The sequence below is a fragment of the Semicossyphus pulcher genome, unplaced genomic scaffold (genome assembly GCF_022749685.1).
Source record: "Semicossyphus pulcher isolate SPU_LCO1_2020_fin unplaced genomic scaffold, fSemPul1.0.p SCAF_19, whole genome shotgun sequence".
Classification (NCBI taxonomy): domain Eukaryota; kingdom Metazoa; phylum Chordata; class Actinopteri; order Labriformes; family Labridae; genus Semicossyphus; species Semicossyphus pulcher.
Window position 1 is genome coordinate 14159435 of NW_027211692.1, and position 20216 is coordinate 14179650.

Consider the following 20216-nt stretch of genomic DNA (forward strand, 5'->3'; position numbering starts at 1 on the left):
CTTATGTCCGATGTTAACTATAGCACACCTTTCACCCACACAAACATCCACACATATGATCGCGTAAACCATGAACTTCCTGTTCTTAAGCTAGTCTGTCCTCCTCCTGTCTACATGACACAGTCAGACACACAATGCACATTAAAAACTAAACATAAAAAAACATAAAAGATGTATCAAATGATGCATGTTGTCATTAAATATATATTAAATAACAATATTAAATACAATAATAAATGTGGCTGTTTGTCTGTGCTCACAGACGCTCACTTCCCCAGTGTTAACCTCATAGCAGAACAGAGACCTGTACAAGAGGAAACATCCCCTAATGATACAACAAACTTGAAGTTTAACCAAAAGTCAGCAGCTCTTATCAACACCTGGTGACATCTATCCAAAAGCACTGCATATCACCCTCATTGTTAGCCTATAATGTTGTTGTTATATACTGTATTGTGTATGTGCGACACTCCACTTCCCCATCTCGGCCCAGTCTTTGCAGTTTCTTTAGCTTCATCAGCCTCAGCAGACGTCATCGGCCAACACCTCCACCACCAGTGTCTGGACTGCAGGGGATAAATCTTGCTGCTGCTCGGGCAGACACCCTTTGGTTACTGTATCTTCCCTTTAAGCACCAAAGACTCTCTGACAATGCCTAATCACCAGATCATCTGTGTATGAGAAAAATGTATCTTTGATTTCATTACTTTTCTATCCTGATTTAACTGCAGTTACTGCACAGCATACAGACAGATTGTAGTTAAAGGAAGTAGCTATAGAAATTAAGAATGAGAAGATTGTTTCCATATATTACGGTTAATCAGCTGTAACACCTGCATGTGACAACAAGTGAACAAGCAAGGCCAACAGGTGGCTGAAAGTACTGAAATCATTAAGAGTAATGGATTAATTGTTGAGAAAGACAGCTAATGGTTAAAATAGTTAGCTCAAAGAATGTATAAAGGGTTAAAATCGGTAGCTGAACTTCTTGATCGATGGTTGAAATAGTTAACGGTTAAAAGAACTAGCTAAAGTTATGAACAGACAGTTTAATGGTTGAAATAGTTAATGGTTAAAAGAACTAGCTAAAGTTATGGATAGACAGTTTAATGGTTGAAATAGTTAATGGTTAAAAGAACTAGCTAAATCTATGAACAGACAGTTTAATGGTTAAAATAGTTAATGGTTGAAAGAACCAGCTAAAGGTAAGAATAGACAGTTTAGATACTGCAGATAGCTAAAAGTTGAAATAGCTAGCTAAAGAAATGTAGCTTATAAAATGTTAAAATAAGTAGCTAAACTAATGGACAACCTGTTGAAATACTTAGCTAATGGTTGAGATAGCTAGCTAAAGTAATGGATAAAAGTTTGAAAAGATAGCTAAATAGCTAGCTAAAGAAATGTAGCCTATAAAACATAAGAATAAGTAGCTAAACTAATGGACAAACTGTTGAAATACTTAGCTAATGGTTGAGATAGCTAAATAAAGTAATGGATAACAGCTTTGAACAGATAGATAACAGCTGAAATAGCTAGCTAAATAATGATAATCAGTTGAATTGGTTACTTAAACTAATGGATAAACAGGTCAAATGGTTAGTGAATGGTTAAAATAAATATCTAAAGTAATGGATCAACAGTTGAACTAGTAGCTAGATACACCAAGAGCTAAATTATATATATGTATATATTTTTATGTTGAAAAGTAGGATTGTGAACAAGGACAATCATTTTAAAATGTAGCAGTAATTTATTCAAATCTGAGGCTGCTCATTTTCTCACACTGTCCTGTAGTAGTATTTGCTTTCCTAGTCACGTTATTCCCTCATCAGTTACTGACAGTTGGTTATGGTCACGTTGTTCGATGTTTTAGCCACTTTTGAGGTTAAAGTGCAGAAACATTTTGACATGCAGTGGAAATTACGTGCCACTAACAAATGTGTGAAATGTAAAGGTTTGTCATGTGTTTTGCTTCGAGATAGCATCTCGCTATTTATGATATTTTATGATTTAGCAGAGATGAGACTAGTAGGCTATTATTCCTAGCTTCAATTCTGATGTTTGTGAGAGAGTGAAACAACAACAAGTGTACCAGCACAGACACTTCTAAGCAAAGCATTAATCTTAATCTATTGAATGTTTTCCTAATCTCATAACCATTGATAAGTCTTTGATGGTTAGCACTGCACTCCTTCAAGCCCATTTAATGTCACCAGCAACTCAACCTCCCTCTTCTTCTTTCGCTCTCTTGCTCCCTCCATCCTTCCTCTGTTCTGCACCAGCTGGCTCATCCCTCTCGTCCTATCTCTCATCCCCTCCCATCGCTTCCTCATTTCATCAAACATCCTCAGCATCGCACTCCTTTATTTCTTCATCCTTTGATTCCCTCTGTCCCTTCCCTGCTCCCTTGTTCTCACCCTATTAAACATCCCTTTTAACATCTCTCCTTCAGTCCTCCGCTCCTCTGTTTTCTCTCCCTTTCCCTCCCTCTTAGCAGGGGTGAGAGAGTGTGGGTGTTGATGTTGGTAAACTACAGCTGTGTGGAGGTCACAAATAGAGCACTAGGCTGGTGGCTCGCAGCATGGATCTCCTCCAGCATAACTGTGAACAAGGAAGTGAGACAGTGGGAGACGAGGGAGGGTGCTCTGAATTAGTCAGAAGAGAAGAAAAGAGCATAAATCTAAGTTGGGAAATAATTAAGACAAAGATGGAGGGAAATCACAGGGTTCAAATATTTCCACAAGCTGCTTTGTATCATCCTCAAGCACAGATTCAAGAGCTTATCATCCTGTTAAGGGGAAGATGTGAGAAAAGTGTGACAAAAACAATGAGAGTGGGAGGTGTGGAAGAATATAGAGAGTGTGACAGATTGATGGGAAGAATGAAGAGACAGAAAGGGGGAGAGAGGGGGACGGAGACAGCTGAGACAGCAGAGAGGAGAAACTAGACAGAAGCCATCTGCTTCGTATCATTAGAGCAATACAGGATCAGGGGAGAGACACAGTGGGACTAATGGGGAATCAAACTTCTAAGAGAAGTCGCTCCTCTGATGCAGACCAGTGTTCTCCACTTGTATAGGGCCAATTTGATGTGTTGAGTTAGTGTTGAAAAACCAGGGAACCTTATTTGTAACTTCCCTGATGTCTTCCAAAACACACAAGCAAACATCAGTGTTTGTGTGTTGGCCCTCTACCTAACATCTATTTCAGTCTGTCTTTCCAATGTGTGATGGTAATTCTGCAAATCATAAGCAGCCCTCATTCAGTAGTGAATGGCAAAACTCCCAAAATCAAATATCATGTCAATGGCCAATTAACCAGACAGTAACTCTTTTTCAAATGCTACTCAAGAGGTTTCCAGAGGTCAAAACCAAAGAGGATTGACAGTGGCCAAAGAATGAGAGGATGTTTTGCATTCTTTCCCTGACCACAGTGTCAGTGAGGGTGACAGAAGAAAAGACAGAGTGTCAAGCTTGGAGGGAGAGATGGATGGAGATGGCTGGTATACTACAATGTCCAACAGCTACCAGACAAAAACCTATGGAGTGTTTGTTACACCCTTGCTTGTCCCATTGTTTGTTTCCCCCCTTACAACTCTATATCCTTAGATTCCTTGAGTCCTTGATGGAAGCCATGGTTTGAATAAAGCTTCCTTTGACAGTCCCCAAGACGTTGTACTTTTTGCCCCTACAGTTTTAAACACAAAAAGGTAGTATGCTCGCGAACTAACTAAAGATATTGTACCAAGGTAGTTGTAGATGATTATTTCATCAGTTTCATATCCACAAATCAACTTCTTAAGAAATGTGCTGACAGTTTGTGACATTGTATATGGCTTACTGCTGGTAAAAAACCTCAGGGGCAGTTTTCAAATTGGCTTCATTTATAACTTTAAAGGTTCATCAAGGCTGTTTTGACCTTTGGAGTTCCCCAAGGCTCCATACTTGGGCCTTTGTTATTTTCTGGGTTTTTTTTGTTGTTGCTGCATGGTAATCTCATTTTCATTTTTACACAGATGACAAACAGCTGTTATTTTTTGTTTGATCCAACTACAACCTGGTTACATCAAAGAGTGAGTTAATCACCACTATTGAATCACACATTAGATCTCTGCCTTTAAGCATAAAACTGTGCTACAGAAACCTGCTATTATAGGGAACAGTGCCATTTTTGTTCTTCAAGAAGTTGACTTACAACTTTGTGGTCTTAGCATCATTAGGCTGTTTCAGTCTGAAAAAGTATTAAAAAAAACTTGGCATTTTAGTAGAACTAATAAATTCCCTGCTCTGACAGAGAAATATGGCATGCTAGATCAGCAAAAGGCAGAGTTACTGCACTAGTTTCTAGTGCAGACTGGCCTCAATATATCAACACATGCTCTTATACTTACGGTGCAGAATCAGCAGGCAAACATGACTTTGCAGGTTAAAGTCATGACTCGAGTTTGCCAGAGAAACCAGAGAAAACAGGCACCAAGAGAGACAGGAGGTTAATGGAGGGACGGAAAGAAAGGGGAAACAAACAGGGCGACTGTAAAAATCCCACCCTGCCAAAACTCTAACATTTTTTCCACTGGTCTTTCAGAAACCAGGGTCTTTCTGGGAATAAAAACTCTGGCCAACACTAATGGATACAGATACCAAACAGATGGCGAACATACATCACTGTACTGAAAAGAAAAGTCAGGAATGGGATACACACATGTACTTTTATGTAATTCATTCATCCACTCCTATTCATTCAGTCACTAACACAGTTAAACAACCCTCACCCCCCATCTTATTCATGGTTCTGTTTGAACAGCTATTTTTATCATCTCTGTGAGCCATATGCAGAGAAAGCAGATTTTTCCCACAGAAACTAAATTCCTCATGTCTGACCCCACCATCCCCCTCTATTCTTTCTCTCCATTTCCGTCCGTCTGCATCTCAGATGTGAAGGGAAACAACCAGGCCCCAGTTATTGATCATGCACCAACCTAAGCAACAGAGGAAAAGAAAGAAGCAGCAAAAAAGGGGAAGTTGGGCAGAAAAAAGAGAGACAGAGGAAACAAAACAGAAAGCAACAAAGAAATAAAGTTCACACACATGCTGCGTTAAATTCCTTGCTCATGACATCCATCCATCCATGCATCATTTTAACTTAAAATGCACAAAAATATACTTTCAGGCACAATCACATCTGATGCCATTTTGCACACAGCTACTCCACACCCACACACTGTAGTCTCCTCTACCTGTCTGCACGTGCATTAGGTAGAAAGGCACAGGGAGGTGGAGGTGCAGTATTGTTCTTTACCATTACAATGATGGTTAAAGGTGAGGTGTTCGTGGTGTAACCCTCTAAGGTGGGAGTAGCAGCATCCAGTGACATCCGGTCCTGTCGTGAACACATGTGACCGCAGTCGGCCCCGCCTACTGAGCGGAGAAGCAGGACCACACTGGCTGAACAACCCATAATCCACTGCTGTTGACTCCTGGTCCAGCCTGATCCCAGGCTTCACCTGCACTGCAGTTCCTTGTTTATCCCAGTGAACCTGAACTCAACGGTCTACCTTGAGGGCAGCGCCCATTTAAGTTCATTCAGCCCCTGGTCCAGCCAGCGGTGCTGTGCTATGTTCAGGCCCGGTAGGATAACGGACACTCCATCCTCATGTACCCTCTGTCGCGTCCTCCAGTCCTGCTTTGCAAGCTTTCTGTGTCTACCGCTCTTCTCCAGCCTCCAGCTCCTAATGTTGCTGTTGCTGAGCTTACACACTGGCAGCCTTACATGGCTCTCCCCCTCTCTCTCTCTCTCTCTTCCTCTAACACACACACACACACACACACTGACTGCAGCTGTGCGTGGTTCAGCCCAGCCCAGCTCACCCTACAAATCACAGTCTGCAATAGCTGTCAGCTGACCAGAACCAGCTGCTGCACGCACACACACACACACACACACACAGAACCTAATTTTTCTGATTTCCATTCTGCAGCACTCTCCCTCACCATTTTTCTTCCAATCACACCAGTCCTTTCAAGTCAGAGTTCTGCTGGCTGTGCTTGTGCTCTTGCGGTTTGTGCACTGAAAACAGGACGTAAAGCGCGGACACACTATCCCACACTTTGATTAAGTAAAATAAACTGTTGCTTCTTTTCACAAAGAGTATAAAAAAAGTGTGTGTTTATGCATATGCTATGTTTGCTACGGTAACTTCAGCCTAATGGCTCCAGGGAGATTTGGTGGGTAGTGGCGAGAGAGGCTATTGAATGGAAAGTGGGTGAAAAGTGGGGAGTGAGAGGCTTTATAGATGAAGCGTGCCAGTGGAGTTTTAGGACTGCAGAGCTGACGTGAAACTCCCCCGACTTTGGCTCAGCACACAGAAAGGAAAAAAAGGACACTCGGTGAGTCTAATACAAGCGCTTCAAGTAAAAAAAAAATTCCATTACACGAGTTCTGATGTCCCTGAGAGCCAGCGACAATCACGTTAACCGCTCTAATTGTTCTCATGGTTCTGTAACATCTGTTTTTTCTTTATTTCTCATGTTCCGTTTTCAATGTGTGTGGCGGTCCAGGAAGAAAAAAAATGAGGCATATGAGAGCAAAATGGTTTTCATGTGTTTTGCAGCAATTTGAAACTCTTCTCATTTTAATTTTCCATTGTTCTTCCTTGCCAGTTGTAGCTGCTGAACCAGTTATTGTGCAAAACATAGATTTTAAGAAGGTTTATGAGAGAGCTCTTTGAAGCTTGGATTTCAGTTTGCTATTGTTTGCCATCTTTGTCAGCCTGGAGAGCCAGAAGCATTTCAAGAGGTGGATTGGAAGAGGTGGAGGAAGATGGACACCCCTCCCCTTGTTCCCTCATCCCAATACTTGCAACTAACCTACCATATGACCCTTGGTGGTCACTGCAACCCAAGCAGCATTGCCAACTTCAACAGACCCAGGCTACGTCCATGCGAGCTCCAGGTATTGACAACGCCGATACAAACCATACTTCTCTTTTCTGCCTCCAAATTTCCCCAACGGACTAAAGATTGTCAAAATTCCAATGAAGACAAGCATTACAGGAACTGAAACAAACTCCAGACATTTATCTAACACCATAAATAATTGTCCAAGTCATTGAGTGTATTAAAAGAAACAAGTCGGATGGATTTTCCACTCGAGTGCCTTGGTGAATGGTTGCCTGTAAACCTCATGGTCGCAGCAACGTTGCCAGTTCAGTTTCACCTTTATGTATATTTGTTACATTTTCTCTCGTTTCCCTGTTTCAAATCCGCGTCTACCTCTTCTGTCTCATGAAATTGAGTCACGCCCCCAAATAATGTCGGCCAAAGCATCCCCTGAAATAGAAACAGCTAGTTAACGACTCAAAGGATCGTTGGAGGGATTATTTGTCCTGTAATAAAGTATCATTTATCTCTGTGCATGCAATAATTTCAAAGGCTGTGGGTGACACATAAGGGGTATTTCCACACTTCTGCAGACTCTCAGCTCCCTGCAGAGCAGGAGATAACCATGGTGATGTTGTGAGGTCATGATTAAGGTCATTAGTGTCGATGTCAATGTGACACATAATCCCACCCACCGCCCACTCAAGCGCTCATTATTATAATGCTTTACATGGCTAAATATAAAAAACAGAACAGAGAAAGACGCACTTAAGCGTGCGCACAAACCAAATTGCTGCTCCTCTCCCACACAGAGAACAAATATTAATGCACCCCTCTAATGTAGGAGATAACGGTGCATACGTCCAGTGCAATGTTTAAAGTGGAGAGAGATAGACGTTAACCACCATTAGCAACACCACCGCCTCCAAATCCACTGCCTCTTACTAAACTCTCTTCAGTGCGACATGCCTGATTGCAGCAGCTATAAAACACACAGAGAAATCACAGTGATGGGCTTTGTTTGGATGCCAGTGCCTCCACAATGGTCCTGTCATGCAAATATGCCCACACACACATGCCCTGTAGATGCCAGCAGAGTCCCCATGTTACACAGCTTGTTTGGTGTTGGGCTCTCGTTCACTGCGTGCCTTCACACTGTTTTCAAACACAGATTATATCGCCCTGCTGGCTGCTCGAAGTATGATGCCATCCAAACATCCTCCAAGGAAATCAAATTACAGAGCATTTAACACTTAAATTGTGGGATTTTTAAATGATCATTTTATCTTTATCTTAGTTCCTTCCGCCCAGGTATAAGGAAAGCTTCATTTTCTTTTAAAATATAAGGAGTAAAAGAGGATTACAAGTAAAGCACCCAAGGCAACTTTCAGCAAATGAGGCGGTGAGCGTTGAATAAGTGATGAAGACCTCACACTTCCAAGGAGGGAAATGAAGAGAGCGACACACCCTCTGCGACACTGAGAGGATTCAGTGTAAAGCAGCTCAGCTCCCAGGTCTCTTGTACTTGTGTTTGAGTAGAATAAATAAATCACACAATGAAATGGGGAAACAAAACTCTACTCTACTCCCTGGACAAAACCACAAACATGCAAATCTGCTCTTAGTTCTTTATTCTTATTCTGAACTCATTATCTTTATCCAATTCAACCGGACCTTGGATGCATTATACATGCAAGCCACTATAATAGTATCCCTGGTAAAGTATTTTATGGGTCAGTTATTAAATCATTTCTGATACGTAACTGTTCCTTCTTTAGAGAGAACAATGTTAAATGTGAGTGTTTGACTGGTACACTTTAAAAGTAACCGCTACTGAGACAAAGAAGACACGACAAATATGAGTTGACAGCAGGAGGACATGGTCAGGTTCCATCCATGATCTATACCGCTTGTTTTAGGTTCGCAGGGGGTGGAGCTTATCCCAGCTGTCATTGATCGAGAGGCGGGGTACACCTTGGAATTATCGGCCGTCAATCACAGGGCTGACACACGGAGACACACAACCCTTTAGAGTCGCCAATTAAGCTAACGAGCATGTCTTTGGACTGTGGGAGGAAGCCAGAGTACCCGGAGGGAACCCACGCATGCACGGGGAGAACATGCAAACTCCACACAGAAAGGCCCACTATGTTGGAACCTAGAGTTAAACCAGGAACCTTCAAGCTGTGAGGCGACACCGCTAACCACCGCGCAGCCCTCATATATTATAATGCAGTATGTTAGTGTAAGGTGGTTGAGGCCGACCTAGTTTCTTACTTAATTTTATAACAGTGCGACATATTTAATAGGCAAGTAATTGATTCTGAGCTTTAAACATTCAGTGCAAAACTTAAAGAGAAAGTAAAAAGTTTTGCATGTTCAGCTGACCTCGTGAACACAGAATCAAACTAACACAAGGCTGACAAAATGTGCTATGCTAATTTACAACAAAGTAGTGGTTACTTTACTTCAACTAGTTAAATATTTTGTTGGTTCTTTAAAAAACAATAAAAAACTTCCAGGGAAAAAAGTTTCATATCAGTTAGTGTCTTGGGTATTGTTAAAGATCAAATGGACCTTCAAAATAAAAGCATTAGCGTTATTTGTGTGTGTGCTATTGTGTCCTCCTCCTGCCTGTGTTTCCCCGTGACCGGGTTAAGCTGTGTGTAAATGTGAACCTCTGCAGAGGATGACATCATTGGGGTGTATAAGGGCAGTCATGCTGCCATCATTTGTTGCGTTAATGTTTTCCAGATGTAGAGCCTCAGTCTCTATAATCCTTCTGTTACTCTGCCCAAAAACACAGACAGTGCAGCGGTTAGCATGTGCACGGTTTGCAGGAGTTTGATGCTTGTGTGTGTTCTGCATGCTGCATACACATGTAGGTTAGCTGTTAAGACAAAACACAAACATAAGGCATTTTACTGACTTCAAATAGCTCAGCCAACTAGGCCGAGTAGGAAACCACAGTCCATTAAAACTCCTGCACACTGCCTTGTAAGCAGTTAGCCAGGCTATAGTTAGGTTCCCTGTAGAGCTGCAGGCTGACTCACGGCAGCGCTGTTTGATGTGGTGCAGAGCTCCGCTGCGTTTACTTGGGAAAACACTCTCCTGTTCCCATGGTGACCACAACAGGAAGGATGCTGTCATTCATTGGTGCTTGGATCTCAGAAAAACTATACGGACTTGGCCCCGGGCACAGAGCAACGAGAGGGACGCAGGGTCAACCTCTTTCTTGCTGCACCACCCCCCTAACCTCGCACAGCAGCACACATACACATACTCTGACATGGACACGATCTAGGAAATAAGTGAAGCAAGTTTGAAGCTCAAGATGTCTCTGTATGTGCAGTGGGTATAGTTTGTTTGCTCATATTGTCTCAAACTCATCCACATGTGCTGTTCTCAGTAAAACCTCAGCCTGCGGATGCAACAACACCACAGCACACCGTCTCTTGCACAAACAGGAAGACAGACAGGGCAAGGTCTAAACTGAGCATGCTTTTCACTTACTCAAAAAATCCTCTGCTTTCTTTAAGCTGCATTTTCTGCATTATTCAGAATTAAAAAGGACAAAATTGTCCGACCAAGAACTGATAATAATTCCCTCTGCTAGTGCACCTGTCAGATGTTTTTTGTGGACTGATTGCACACATGTTTCCTGCAGCTTTTACGGCCTTAAATGCTTCATCATATGGTATTTTATAAGTTGTGCCGGGTCTTAGCATGCATTTATGGTGCTGGGCTGCAGCTGTGGCAAAGTAGTGCTCAAAAAACATGTGCTAGTAACCACGATATTGAAAGTGAAAGACTTCCACAGCTTACATATAAGAGCTTTTCTGTTCAAGTAATAGATTTCAGACTGGGCTTGGGGGGACTTTCTAGAATCTGACTCATTCTTGGTCCTCATTTTTTTTCCTCATAGCTTTTCCTCGCACTGTTTCTCTTCAGCCTGTCTCTAACGGTGCACATGTTCGGTTTGTTTTGCACAGATGTCTTGCTATTTATTGAATTGACCTGAGGGGGAAATTGGAAGCGCTTTGTTTGATGCAGTAAAGGCGATTGTGTATAAATCAAAATCAAGTTCGACCATTATTCGTGCAACCTTACTGCAACAAGGAACCTGAAGTCAGACTGTGAGGAATGTCTGACACAGTTTTATCTGGCTCTGAGCTCGTCCCCCGGAGGAGGTAACAGGAAGCAGTGAGTTCAGAGCCACAGCACACTGCCAATGCCATCTAGTGCCGAGAGCTTCGCACAGCAGGCCCTGCAGAGGATGAGAAAGAGAGAGAGAGCCAGCCTCCACACCTCTCACTGCCACGTCTTTAATGAGTGACCTCCAGGAGGCGCCCTGTGCCAGAGATACTATCTGGTCCTCTGGCAGCTGGTTTGTTTGGAAAAGGAAGCTATTAAAATGTCTTTAACTGAGAACTAAAGTCCCGAGGCAGGAGGGGATGTTGGGGGGAGGAGGGAGCAGGAGAGGGGGGATGAGGTGGAGAGTACGGGAGGGAGGAAGTTAGTGAGAAAGAAACTGCTGGGAAGGAGGGAGATTGTTGAAAATTTCCATTCATTCTCATCCCTCTTAAAACCTCACCTCACCTTTTTTCACCTTTATTCCTGTCCATCAATCTCACCTACCGTCCAAAGATTTATTTATGGAGTCATATGAAATATAGGCTGTAAACCCAACAGATCTTGATACATCTTGCCTCAAAGATTATTAGATATTAGGTATGGATCCTCTGCTCCTTTCACCTAAAATTGTATGTTTTATTTAATAGAAGCAGATTAGTTTTTATGATTCTGGTGGAGGTGGACTTTGTTTCAGGAGAAGTGACTCACTTCCACTAAAACCACTGTGGGAAACTTTTGTAAAACCGGCTACATTTCGTCATTATGATGCTTGAAGGATGGTAATTTCCCGCAATCTACTCTGTGAACTTAATGACTGTGACAACAACAACAATAAGACAACCACTTATACCTCAACCTGTCTACCTGCCTATTTGGTTCTAACATTCCCTCGCTGAGTTACACGCTCATAAACATGCATCAGAACAGAAAAAATCTGGCCTCCGAGACACAAGAAGAAGTCAGTCGGCAGCAACACACTCAGCTACTGTACTGTCACAGAGCTGGTGCCTCATTAATTCACTCTCCCACGTGGCATCTCTCCACATCTCCCTGCTGTTCTCTCCTCCCCTCCTCCTCCTCCTCCGTGCATCGCATCAGGCCTCAGCAGGCGAGCATTGACGGCTGAGGTCACCGGCTTCTTACGCGCTCTGCAATACATATTTGCGATCAAACCCCATCCTTCTGCAAATACAAGAGCCTGTAAAGTGTTTCAGGTTTGTGCTGTAGGAGTATAGTTTTAAAATGTGATTCAGAGCTGCCGTGTCGTTATTGATGGCTGAAATGAGAAACACAGTAAAAGTATAAGCTCGTACTACACGGGAGGATTAAGAAGAAAGGGCTGTTTCTTTAATAACGATTCTCCGACCAAGAGAGAGGCACATTAATTAGAAACAGAAAAAGGAGCTTCACTGCAGAGAGGAAGCTTTTGCCAGTATTAATCTCTTCATCAAAACCTGATATTACTGGAAAGAGCACAGAAGCAACGTAATAAATGCCAGTCCGCTTCAGTAGTCATGATTACTCTCCCAGCACTTCTATGTATCTGTTGTTTCTGTGAGTGTAACTGCGCCATTTTACACAGCTGTCAGGCCTCTCCTGTTTCGTGTCCAGGTAAGAGGCTGAGCGTCTCCAAGTCGAAGTCTGAAATACTCCAAGCTACCTCCGCTGCACGTCTGAGCCTCTGACACTCGGAAACTATTCCTTCGGTAATCATCCCTAATGATTCCTGTTTCCTGTAGTTCTGTGATCCTGAAAAACTTGTCCTTACTCTGAACCCGTCACATTCATCCTAAATCAGTCCCCAGCTTATATTCACTTTCACGCAGACGTGCCAGAAATACATCCCGGCACAATGGATGCTATAGTTATGAACGGTCATGTCAGCCTCATTCCAGCCGGAGTGAAAGATAAATCATAAGACTTTATGCCAGCCCCCGATCTACACCCTCACATTAGAAAAAGCCCACTAGAATGCAGAGTTTGCAATAAATCATTCAGTCATGACGCCTACATGACACCTACACAAAGCCTACATGTAACCTCTGCGTAACCTCCACACCAGCGCTAACTATCTACCAGACGCCCACTCAGCACAGCTCCCCTCTCCCTGAGGTCCCAGTTTAGACTGAGGACGCAGCTGCTCTGAACACTTTACCTCATGCGTTTTCATATGTATTATCCTCCCTTACCTTTTCCCCCTTCCCCCCAATTTAGGGACCCTCCTCTGTCTCCCGCTCTGCCCGCTGATTTTTTTCCTTCCTTATTTCTTTTGCAGATCCCCTTTCAACTCTTTGGCACACAGAAATTGATGTATGCACACAGAGAGATTCAGAGTCAGACGCAGACCCGTAGAAAGGCTTTAAATCCACAAGGATGACAGACAATCATGAGTCGGAGTAATGTATCCTCACCTTTCCTACCTTCACTTATTGAACATTTTGGCTCGAGGCTGCGTTTCCTGTGGGACTCCTCTCTGTGTCTGTAAGCATGAATAACAATGAGAGGAACCGGCATGTTTAAATCAAATCTATCTGTCCTCCTGCATTCGGCAGATAAACAGCGACTGCCCATACACTGACCATATGATATGTTTAAAAGTGCAATATTTATGTAGATAGCAAAACATGCAATATTGTTTTTGTATATCAGTGCATTTATTTATTTTCTCGATTAATATTAAACTAAAATATGGAGCTACAGCCAGCTGTTTGGTTTAGCTTAGCCTAGCTTATCTTAGCTAACATACAGACTGGTCTGAAATCAACAAACTCCACTTACTAGCACCTGTGACACTTTTAATTTAGATGTATTTTCCTGTTATCAGCTGAGGTTGCCATGCAAACGGTGACAGGATGTCAATCTAAAAAGTACACCCTCTTAAACCCGAATGTGGTCATTTTTACACCATGTGTTTATATGACAGAGATGAACTAGATACTCCAATTTGTTTCCTAGCTACCTTCCTCTTAGCTAACTGGCAGCTATAGCTCTGTATTTAATGTGGTTTCCTGGTCTTCATCTTCTCGAATAACTGTCAGCAAAAAAGCAACAATTCCCTAATAACATTCTCCAGAATGTCAACACATCCTCATAAGTTTGGTTGGTTGAGTCTGTTTACACCATAGACTGTATATCAGTACAAGCTACTGTGACGTTGCCCTTTGATTTCTGGACTACAGTTTTCTTGCCTTAAGGTTGGCATTTTGACAGTTGCTATCTTGGTTTTTCGGAAGGGACTATATTTGGACAAAAGGGTGGATAGAGCTCAAGTTCAGTTATCAGAATTAGTTAAGGTAATACCTAGAGGACAGCTAGCTTCTTACCTGTAACTAAATGTAGACAGGCCCTTATTTATTAATAATTTTAAGCCTTAAAGTTGTAATCTCGAAGATCTCCACACTTCCCAGATAATCAAACAATGTTGCATGTGTGTCCACGGTTGGCTCCGGTTGTAACTCTTGATTTTCCTCGCTGACGGTCGCTTTCCTTGTTAGACTGTTTTGTCTGAATTTGTTTCTTTTTCTTTGTATCGTATTTTGAAGTTGTATCTGTAATCATCGATTTTTTCTTTGTTTGTTCAGCCATAGTAGATTACTGTTTACTCGCAGCACTTGCAGAGGCTGGAAAAGCAGCTGCTTAGCTCCGCCTACCCTCTCTGGCAGACCCACCACTGCTGGGTGATGGGTTAGGGTTAGAACGTTTGACAAACTGGGCGCCGCTTGTGATTTTTTCTGCAAAAGTTGCGGCAGACACCCAGTCTGTAATAATACTATATACTGCAAATGCAAAGGCTTTCATAGGCCATAGGCTCAGTCACCATTGTGTTTCCTCATTCTGTGATAGTGACTTAACAGACATTTATTTTAACGAAAATCTTCAAGTTTATATCTTTAATATAATTTAAACAATAAAATTCACCCACCCTGTACAGCTGTCTTCAATGTAGAAATTAGCTATGGAGAGCAAAACCATTTTTTTGTACATGGTTGTAAACATATTTAATTCTGTTTTAAAGTTTCGCATTTTAGTATGGGGCCAAATGGGGATTGACTCGCTTTTGGAGACAGACTCAAGTGGCCAGTTGAGGAACTGCAGTCTTTACTGCGCTTGGTTTTCACAGACTTAATGACATTGGATCCGAATAAAAACGAGTCTGTGATATATTCCTAATATTGGTAATTTGGAAAATTCAGTTTTTCAGCCAGTTTTCCATTTAGATAGGAAATTTAAAAAGACATTTTCCCAGAAAGCTAAAGAAAGTTAAAGTTAAGATTTGATCCTGCACTTCACCAACTTATCATGTTAACAGCAGCCATGTCTTTAAAGTCTCGGCTTTTTTAAGACAGTTATCTTGTGCTATAAGCAGCTATCTCCTTGTGTTCTGCTACTTAAGACAACACTTTATCTGTAAGTAAAACTATCTGTTCTCATTTTTACCAGGGGCCCAGGCTCTGTAGACATAATAATGTCGGCTACGTCTCTATCTTTTTGTATGTGTTAATGGATATGGGTAGCTGGAGTGACTGCTGGTGGAGAAACATTAATAATGGCTGCTTGTTTCTGTTTAACTTTCTGACACAGTGCTGAGAGGACAGACCGGGCAGACGGGATTATCGGTGGATCAGCCGGGTTGATCAAAGCCAGCAGGAAACAGTTAGACAGGCGGAGCGGAGAGAGACAAAAAAACATCCAGTTTGCAATAAAAATTCTGTTTCGGGGACTTTGATGAAAGCTTGTAAAAATGGAAGACACACTTTCTTTACATCCTGCCAATTTGTTGCTTAATTAGATCACTCCTGTTCTGTCTCAGCCGGTCCTGCCAGTGGAGCGAGTTAATGAGGGAAAGTCCGCATCACGTATACGTGCCACACAGTGTGTATAAGTGTGTGCGAATACAACAGGGCGAGGGCAGCGGGGCACGGGGTCGGACGGTAATGGCTGTAGCATATTCAGGCCTCCTACTCTGGAATGCAGAGTGAGGGAGAGAAACAACACTCTGATTCACTCGCAGAGAGCCGCTGAACTATTCTTAGGCCAGTATGTGAAGTGGACCCCCCCATTACACCACCCTCCTCCTCCCCTCCCTGGGGGCCGCGCAAAGCGTCTAGATGGACGAGTGGACATGGTGTCTATTAAGGTACAGGGCAGGATGGTGAGGCTTTAGAGAAAAAGCGAGGGGATAAAAAGTTAAGCTCCAGTGAGGCAGAGCTCGGTCAGCTCGGGCTGAATGGAGCAGTTCACTGGCTGTGAAGCCTCTGCAAAGAGCCTTTTGTAAACGTACATTGGCACAATGCATGGAGCCCCAGGGACTCTCTCCTCCTCTCATGTGACCTCTCGCAAACACTGACATACAGACACACATACTTTCTCTCTTTGCACTTTTCCTACCTAGTCTAAACAGACCCATTGTGTCTTCAAACACAATTCAACTACTTGCAGTGTGACGCTACAAGGTTACATGTGTTTCAAGAACAACTTCCTGTGCTCAGACACCCAGCACAGAGTCTACTGAGATCACTGCAGCATCGCGCGGAGTTCAAACAGTGGGGGGATTCAGCAGGAGACAGTGTCACTTGTGACAGTGACAGGCTCAGATTTTTTTTCTTCACTGTGCTCTCATCTCTTTCGCTTTTATTTCTCTGACCGTTCTGAATGAGTCATTGAGAAGATGGGGGGCAGACACACAGCAAGGCCCTGGCAGTGCACGGTCCTACTGTTATCGGGCAAACATGGCTGCGTCGTCTGCAGCTCAGTCATAACAAATGTCAAAGAGCTATTCATCTTCTGTAATCCCGTTCTCTCTTCTTCACACAAACACACACACCGCTGACACCAAAAGCTTTCACTGAAAATAACAAGAAGTGAAGAGAAGAGTGAATGTAGTACAGTTGATTTTAAAAGAGGAAGTGAAGGAAGTGTAGGCAATTAGGGAATTCTGGTAGAGATAGAAAAGGCAAAGAGAGGGAGCAGAGCAGGTGGTGTGAAGTGAAAGTTTTAAAGAGAGGGAGGAACAGAGGGGGAGACGGGCAGGTTTGAAAGGAGGAAGAGAATAAATATGTGTCACTGTGCTGATGCTGAAGAAATCTCCAAAGTTATATGTACACACTTAAGTTGCACTGCGCGACGACGGCTTCTACAGAAGCACACAGCATGGTTTCTCAGTAAAAAGCTACATGCTGCGTTGTTGAGAAATGCTGAGGTGTAACACACAGAGACAGAAAGACTAAGCACGACATCCTGTCCCACAGTGTCAGGGTGTAAACCCATTTTCACAGTCTGGTTTGACACGTATAGAGTGAGATATGAAATAGATGCAAACTGAGAAGGAGAGGGTAGATGCAGCGTGAGATGCCCCTCCGATGGTGAGAGTGTGACTCATCTAAAGCATCTGCTGCAAAAGGTCACGCAACAATGTTTCAGAGTGTCTGCTGAGCAGGACCGGTGTCATATAGGGCCATGTGTTATTTAAGTTATATAAGATATTAATTGGGAGAGGGGGTCAACCTAGATCATAAGTCATCTCTAGAGCCGCTTTCCCACTGGTCAAGAAACCCACTAACACCCGGCTTATTTTGCTTAATGGGAAACGTTACAATCGGCATTCAGACCCGGGTCAAATGACTCTGCAGTAGACCCGGGTAATTATCGCCTCGGCTCCTATCAGCAATGATGGGAACACAAAACCTGGGTCCACGCTAATCTCCGCCCCCTCTCCGGCACGAGTCTATGCTCTGTCTGTAACTTCTGCGACTCCTTTTTATCTCCCCTACATATCAGCCCGTCTCCGTCCAAGCCGCGCTCAAACATCGTCCCAAATTTGCTAGCGCCGAGTTTGATAAACAGACAGTAATACATACAATAAAGGCCTAACCACCATAACATCTTGACTGTATACTAACCCTGTCTCCGTCGCATTTGTGACGTCAGACAGTGACGTAGCAAAATAAGGGACCGAAAGGAGGATACTCCACTGGCAATGGGAATAGAGATTTATTAGCGGGTCTTCCCAGGTCTGAAAAACCTGCGTCAATACGCTAACTTTTGTGGGAAAGGGGTGTAGTAAATCATTTCATAGGCACGGGACGATATAAACATTTCATATCATGATTATTCTGGCAAAAATAATTGTGATTGTCTCTTTTCTTTTACTGTAAATAGATCGATTCCCCAAATAAACCTACTTATGAATAAGAGAATAACTGTACTGGTAGACCAGGAAATGTTGCCTCTTGCCTTCTTCAAGAACTAGAACACTTATATGAATGTCTACAGACACCTGACAAGATTTAAGCACGCAAACTAATAAATATATGACAAAAAATAGTGAAGGAACCTGTTAATGCTGATAAGACACAATACCATACATAAAAACATGCATATAAGTGGACAATATCCTGCTAAATGTCTGATTACACACAGGAAAGAGTGTTTATAAGAGGACAAATTATCTGCAGCAGAGCCTCGGTGAACTCCTCAGGGAGGTGAGACAGATCTTTCCTCACCCTTCCTTCCTCGTCTAGTTCTTGGTGTTCTCCGTCTGTATGGTCTCGCTCTCTGAAATGATAAAGACTGCTGATGTCTGACTCAATTATAAGCTTGAATCTGGCTCCAGCTGCACTCTGGCCCTACCTTTCCCTGTCCAGATGTAATAAGAAGCATGTGACAAGAAATGATCAAAATCTCCTATACAGCAATGACAACCGGTCTGCCTGCTGTTCAGTCTCCTCACGTGATACAATTAAAATAAGACACCTAATACAAGAGGCTTCACAAACCGGCGTCTTGATTTGTAACTTTTTTTTAGCGTGGGAACAGAAGAGAGACGGATTAGATGAAATAAGATAGACTAGGAGAGGAAAAGTAGAGATATGCAGGGAGTGATAGGAGCACTTCCTGTTAGAATTCCATCCCAATTGACCTTTCTCTGTTGCCGTGGTAACAGAGGCATGGCTGTGGGAGAGGAGGATAATTATTACTGGTAATCTCACCAGTTTCTCTCCTCTGGGAATACTGGTTTGCAGCATTATCAGCTGGACTAACTTGCATGAGATGGCATATAAGTACACAAATACATACTTAATGGTGTATGTTCACAACTACAGACACACACACTCTGCATACTACACTGGTCAGCAGTCATACACAATGCAACACAGGCAGAAGACATGATGTGAGAGAGCAGAGTCAGACTGACAGCATGCCTCCAAACAACCACATGCACCCGCAACACATCACTGGGGCATGCTGGGTAGACGTTAACCCCCTCTATCCCCAGCCCCCCCGCCAACAACTGCCTGCCCAACGCTGTCTGACACACATTTTAGCTCCAGACAGACAGACAGACAGACATGCCCAGCAGTGTTTTTTTTACTAGAGGAGCAGACACACACTCACAGAACATGACTGGTATAAGCCCAGAAGACAAAGAATTAAAGGCTGTTGTACACGCAGATTAAGCGAAAGCAGAGAAAATTAAGCTAATGCAATGAGACAGGCTGAAAACATTCCAGTCTCCAGAGAGAGGAGAGGAGGAGAAAGAGGATCTGAAATCGCCTATTCTCTTTTATTACTTCCATTTTTCCACAAAGTGTGAATTTAAATGAGTTAGATAACAAATGGGATAAAGCCTGAAAGTGAAACTAAAAGGAGGTCAATGAATTATAGAATCGTTTTTATATATTAAACATTCAGCTTTCCGTCTATAAAATGTGAGAGGATACGGGAAAGGAAGGTACTTGAACTTTAACCAAAGTGTGACCTCCTGTCTTCGTGTTACAGCGTGTGTGTGTTCAAGTTCAGTGTCTAAGGCCAAAGAACACACACTCCTCTCTGGTGATTTGTTTAGGAGAGCAGCAGCGCGCACATGAGCACAGAGGTGAACCACATTGGTTAAGGACCACCATGCCAAAAGGTATTTGCATGTTTAGGCTCATTAACTGTTAGTCACATATATTTTAAATCACTGTCAGACAGTTTCCAAAGCTTTTTTTTTTAGAGCTATTTAAAAACGTTTAGGCAGTTCTTAAAGAGGAAGAGACTGAATTATAAGAATCACCAACAATCTCACTGACAAAACAATCGAAACAGATGACAAAATTTCTCTTCTCTTTGGTGCAATGCTGAAAATATACAAGAGAATGTTCTGAATGTTGCTGAAATAATAGTTTGAGTGTTAACTTTATCAACCATATTGATCATTCATTCA

At 42.7% G+C, this 20216-nt stretch overlaps 1 protein-coding gene across 3 annotated transcripts in view; it reads right to left on the reverse strand.

Annotated features, from left to right (window-relative positions):
• dock10 (dedicator of cytokinesis 10) overlaps positions 1-20216 on the reverse strand; it is a 66418-nt gene that overhangs the window by 41035 nt on the left and 5167 nt on the right. For 2 of the 3 annotated variants that reach the window (XM_069668727.1, XM_069668726.1), the window contains exon 1: positions 5298-5558. The exons of the other annotated variant lie outside the window; for it this stretch is intronic. In XM_069668727.1, coding sequence (XP_069524828.1) covers positions 5298-5456 — 159 coding nt within the window. In that variant the 5' untranslated portion in view covers positions 5457-5558. Of the gene's footprint in view, positions 1-5297; positions 5559-20216 lie in introns of those variants that run through there. 3 annotated transcript variants of the gene reach the window in all.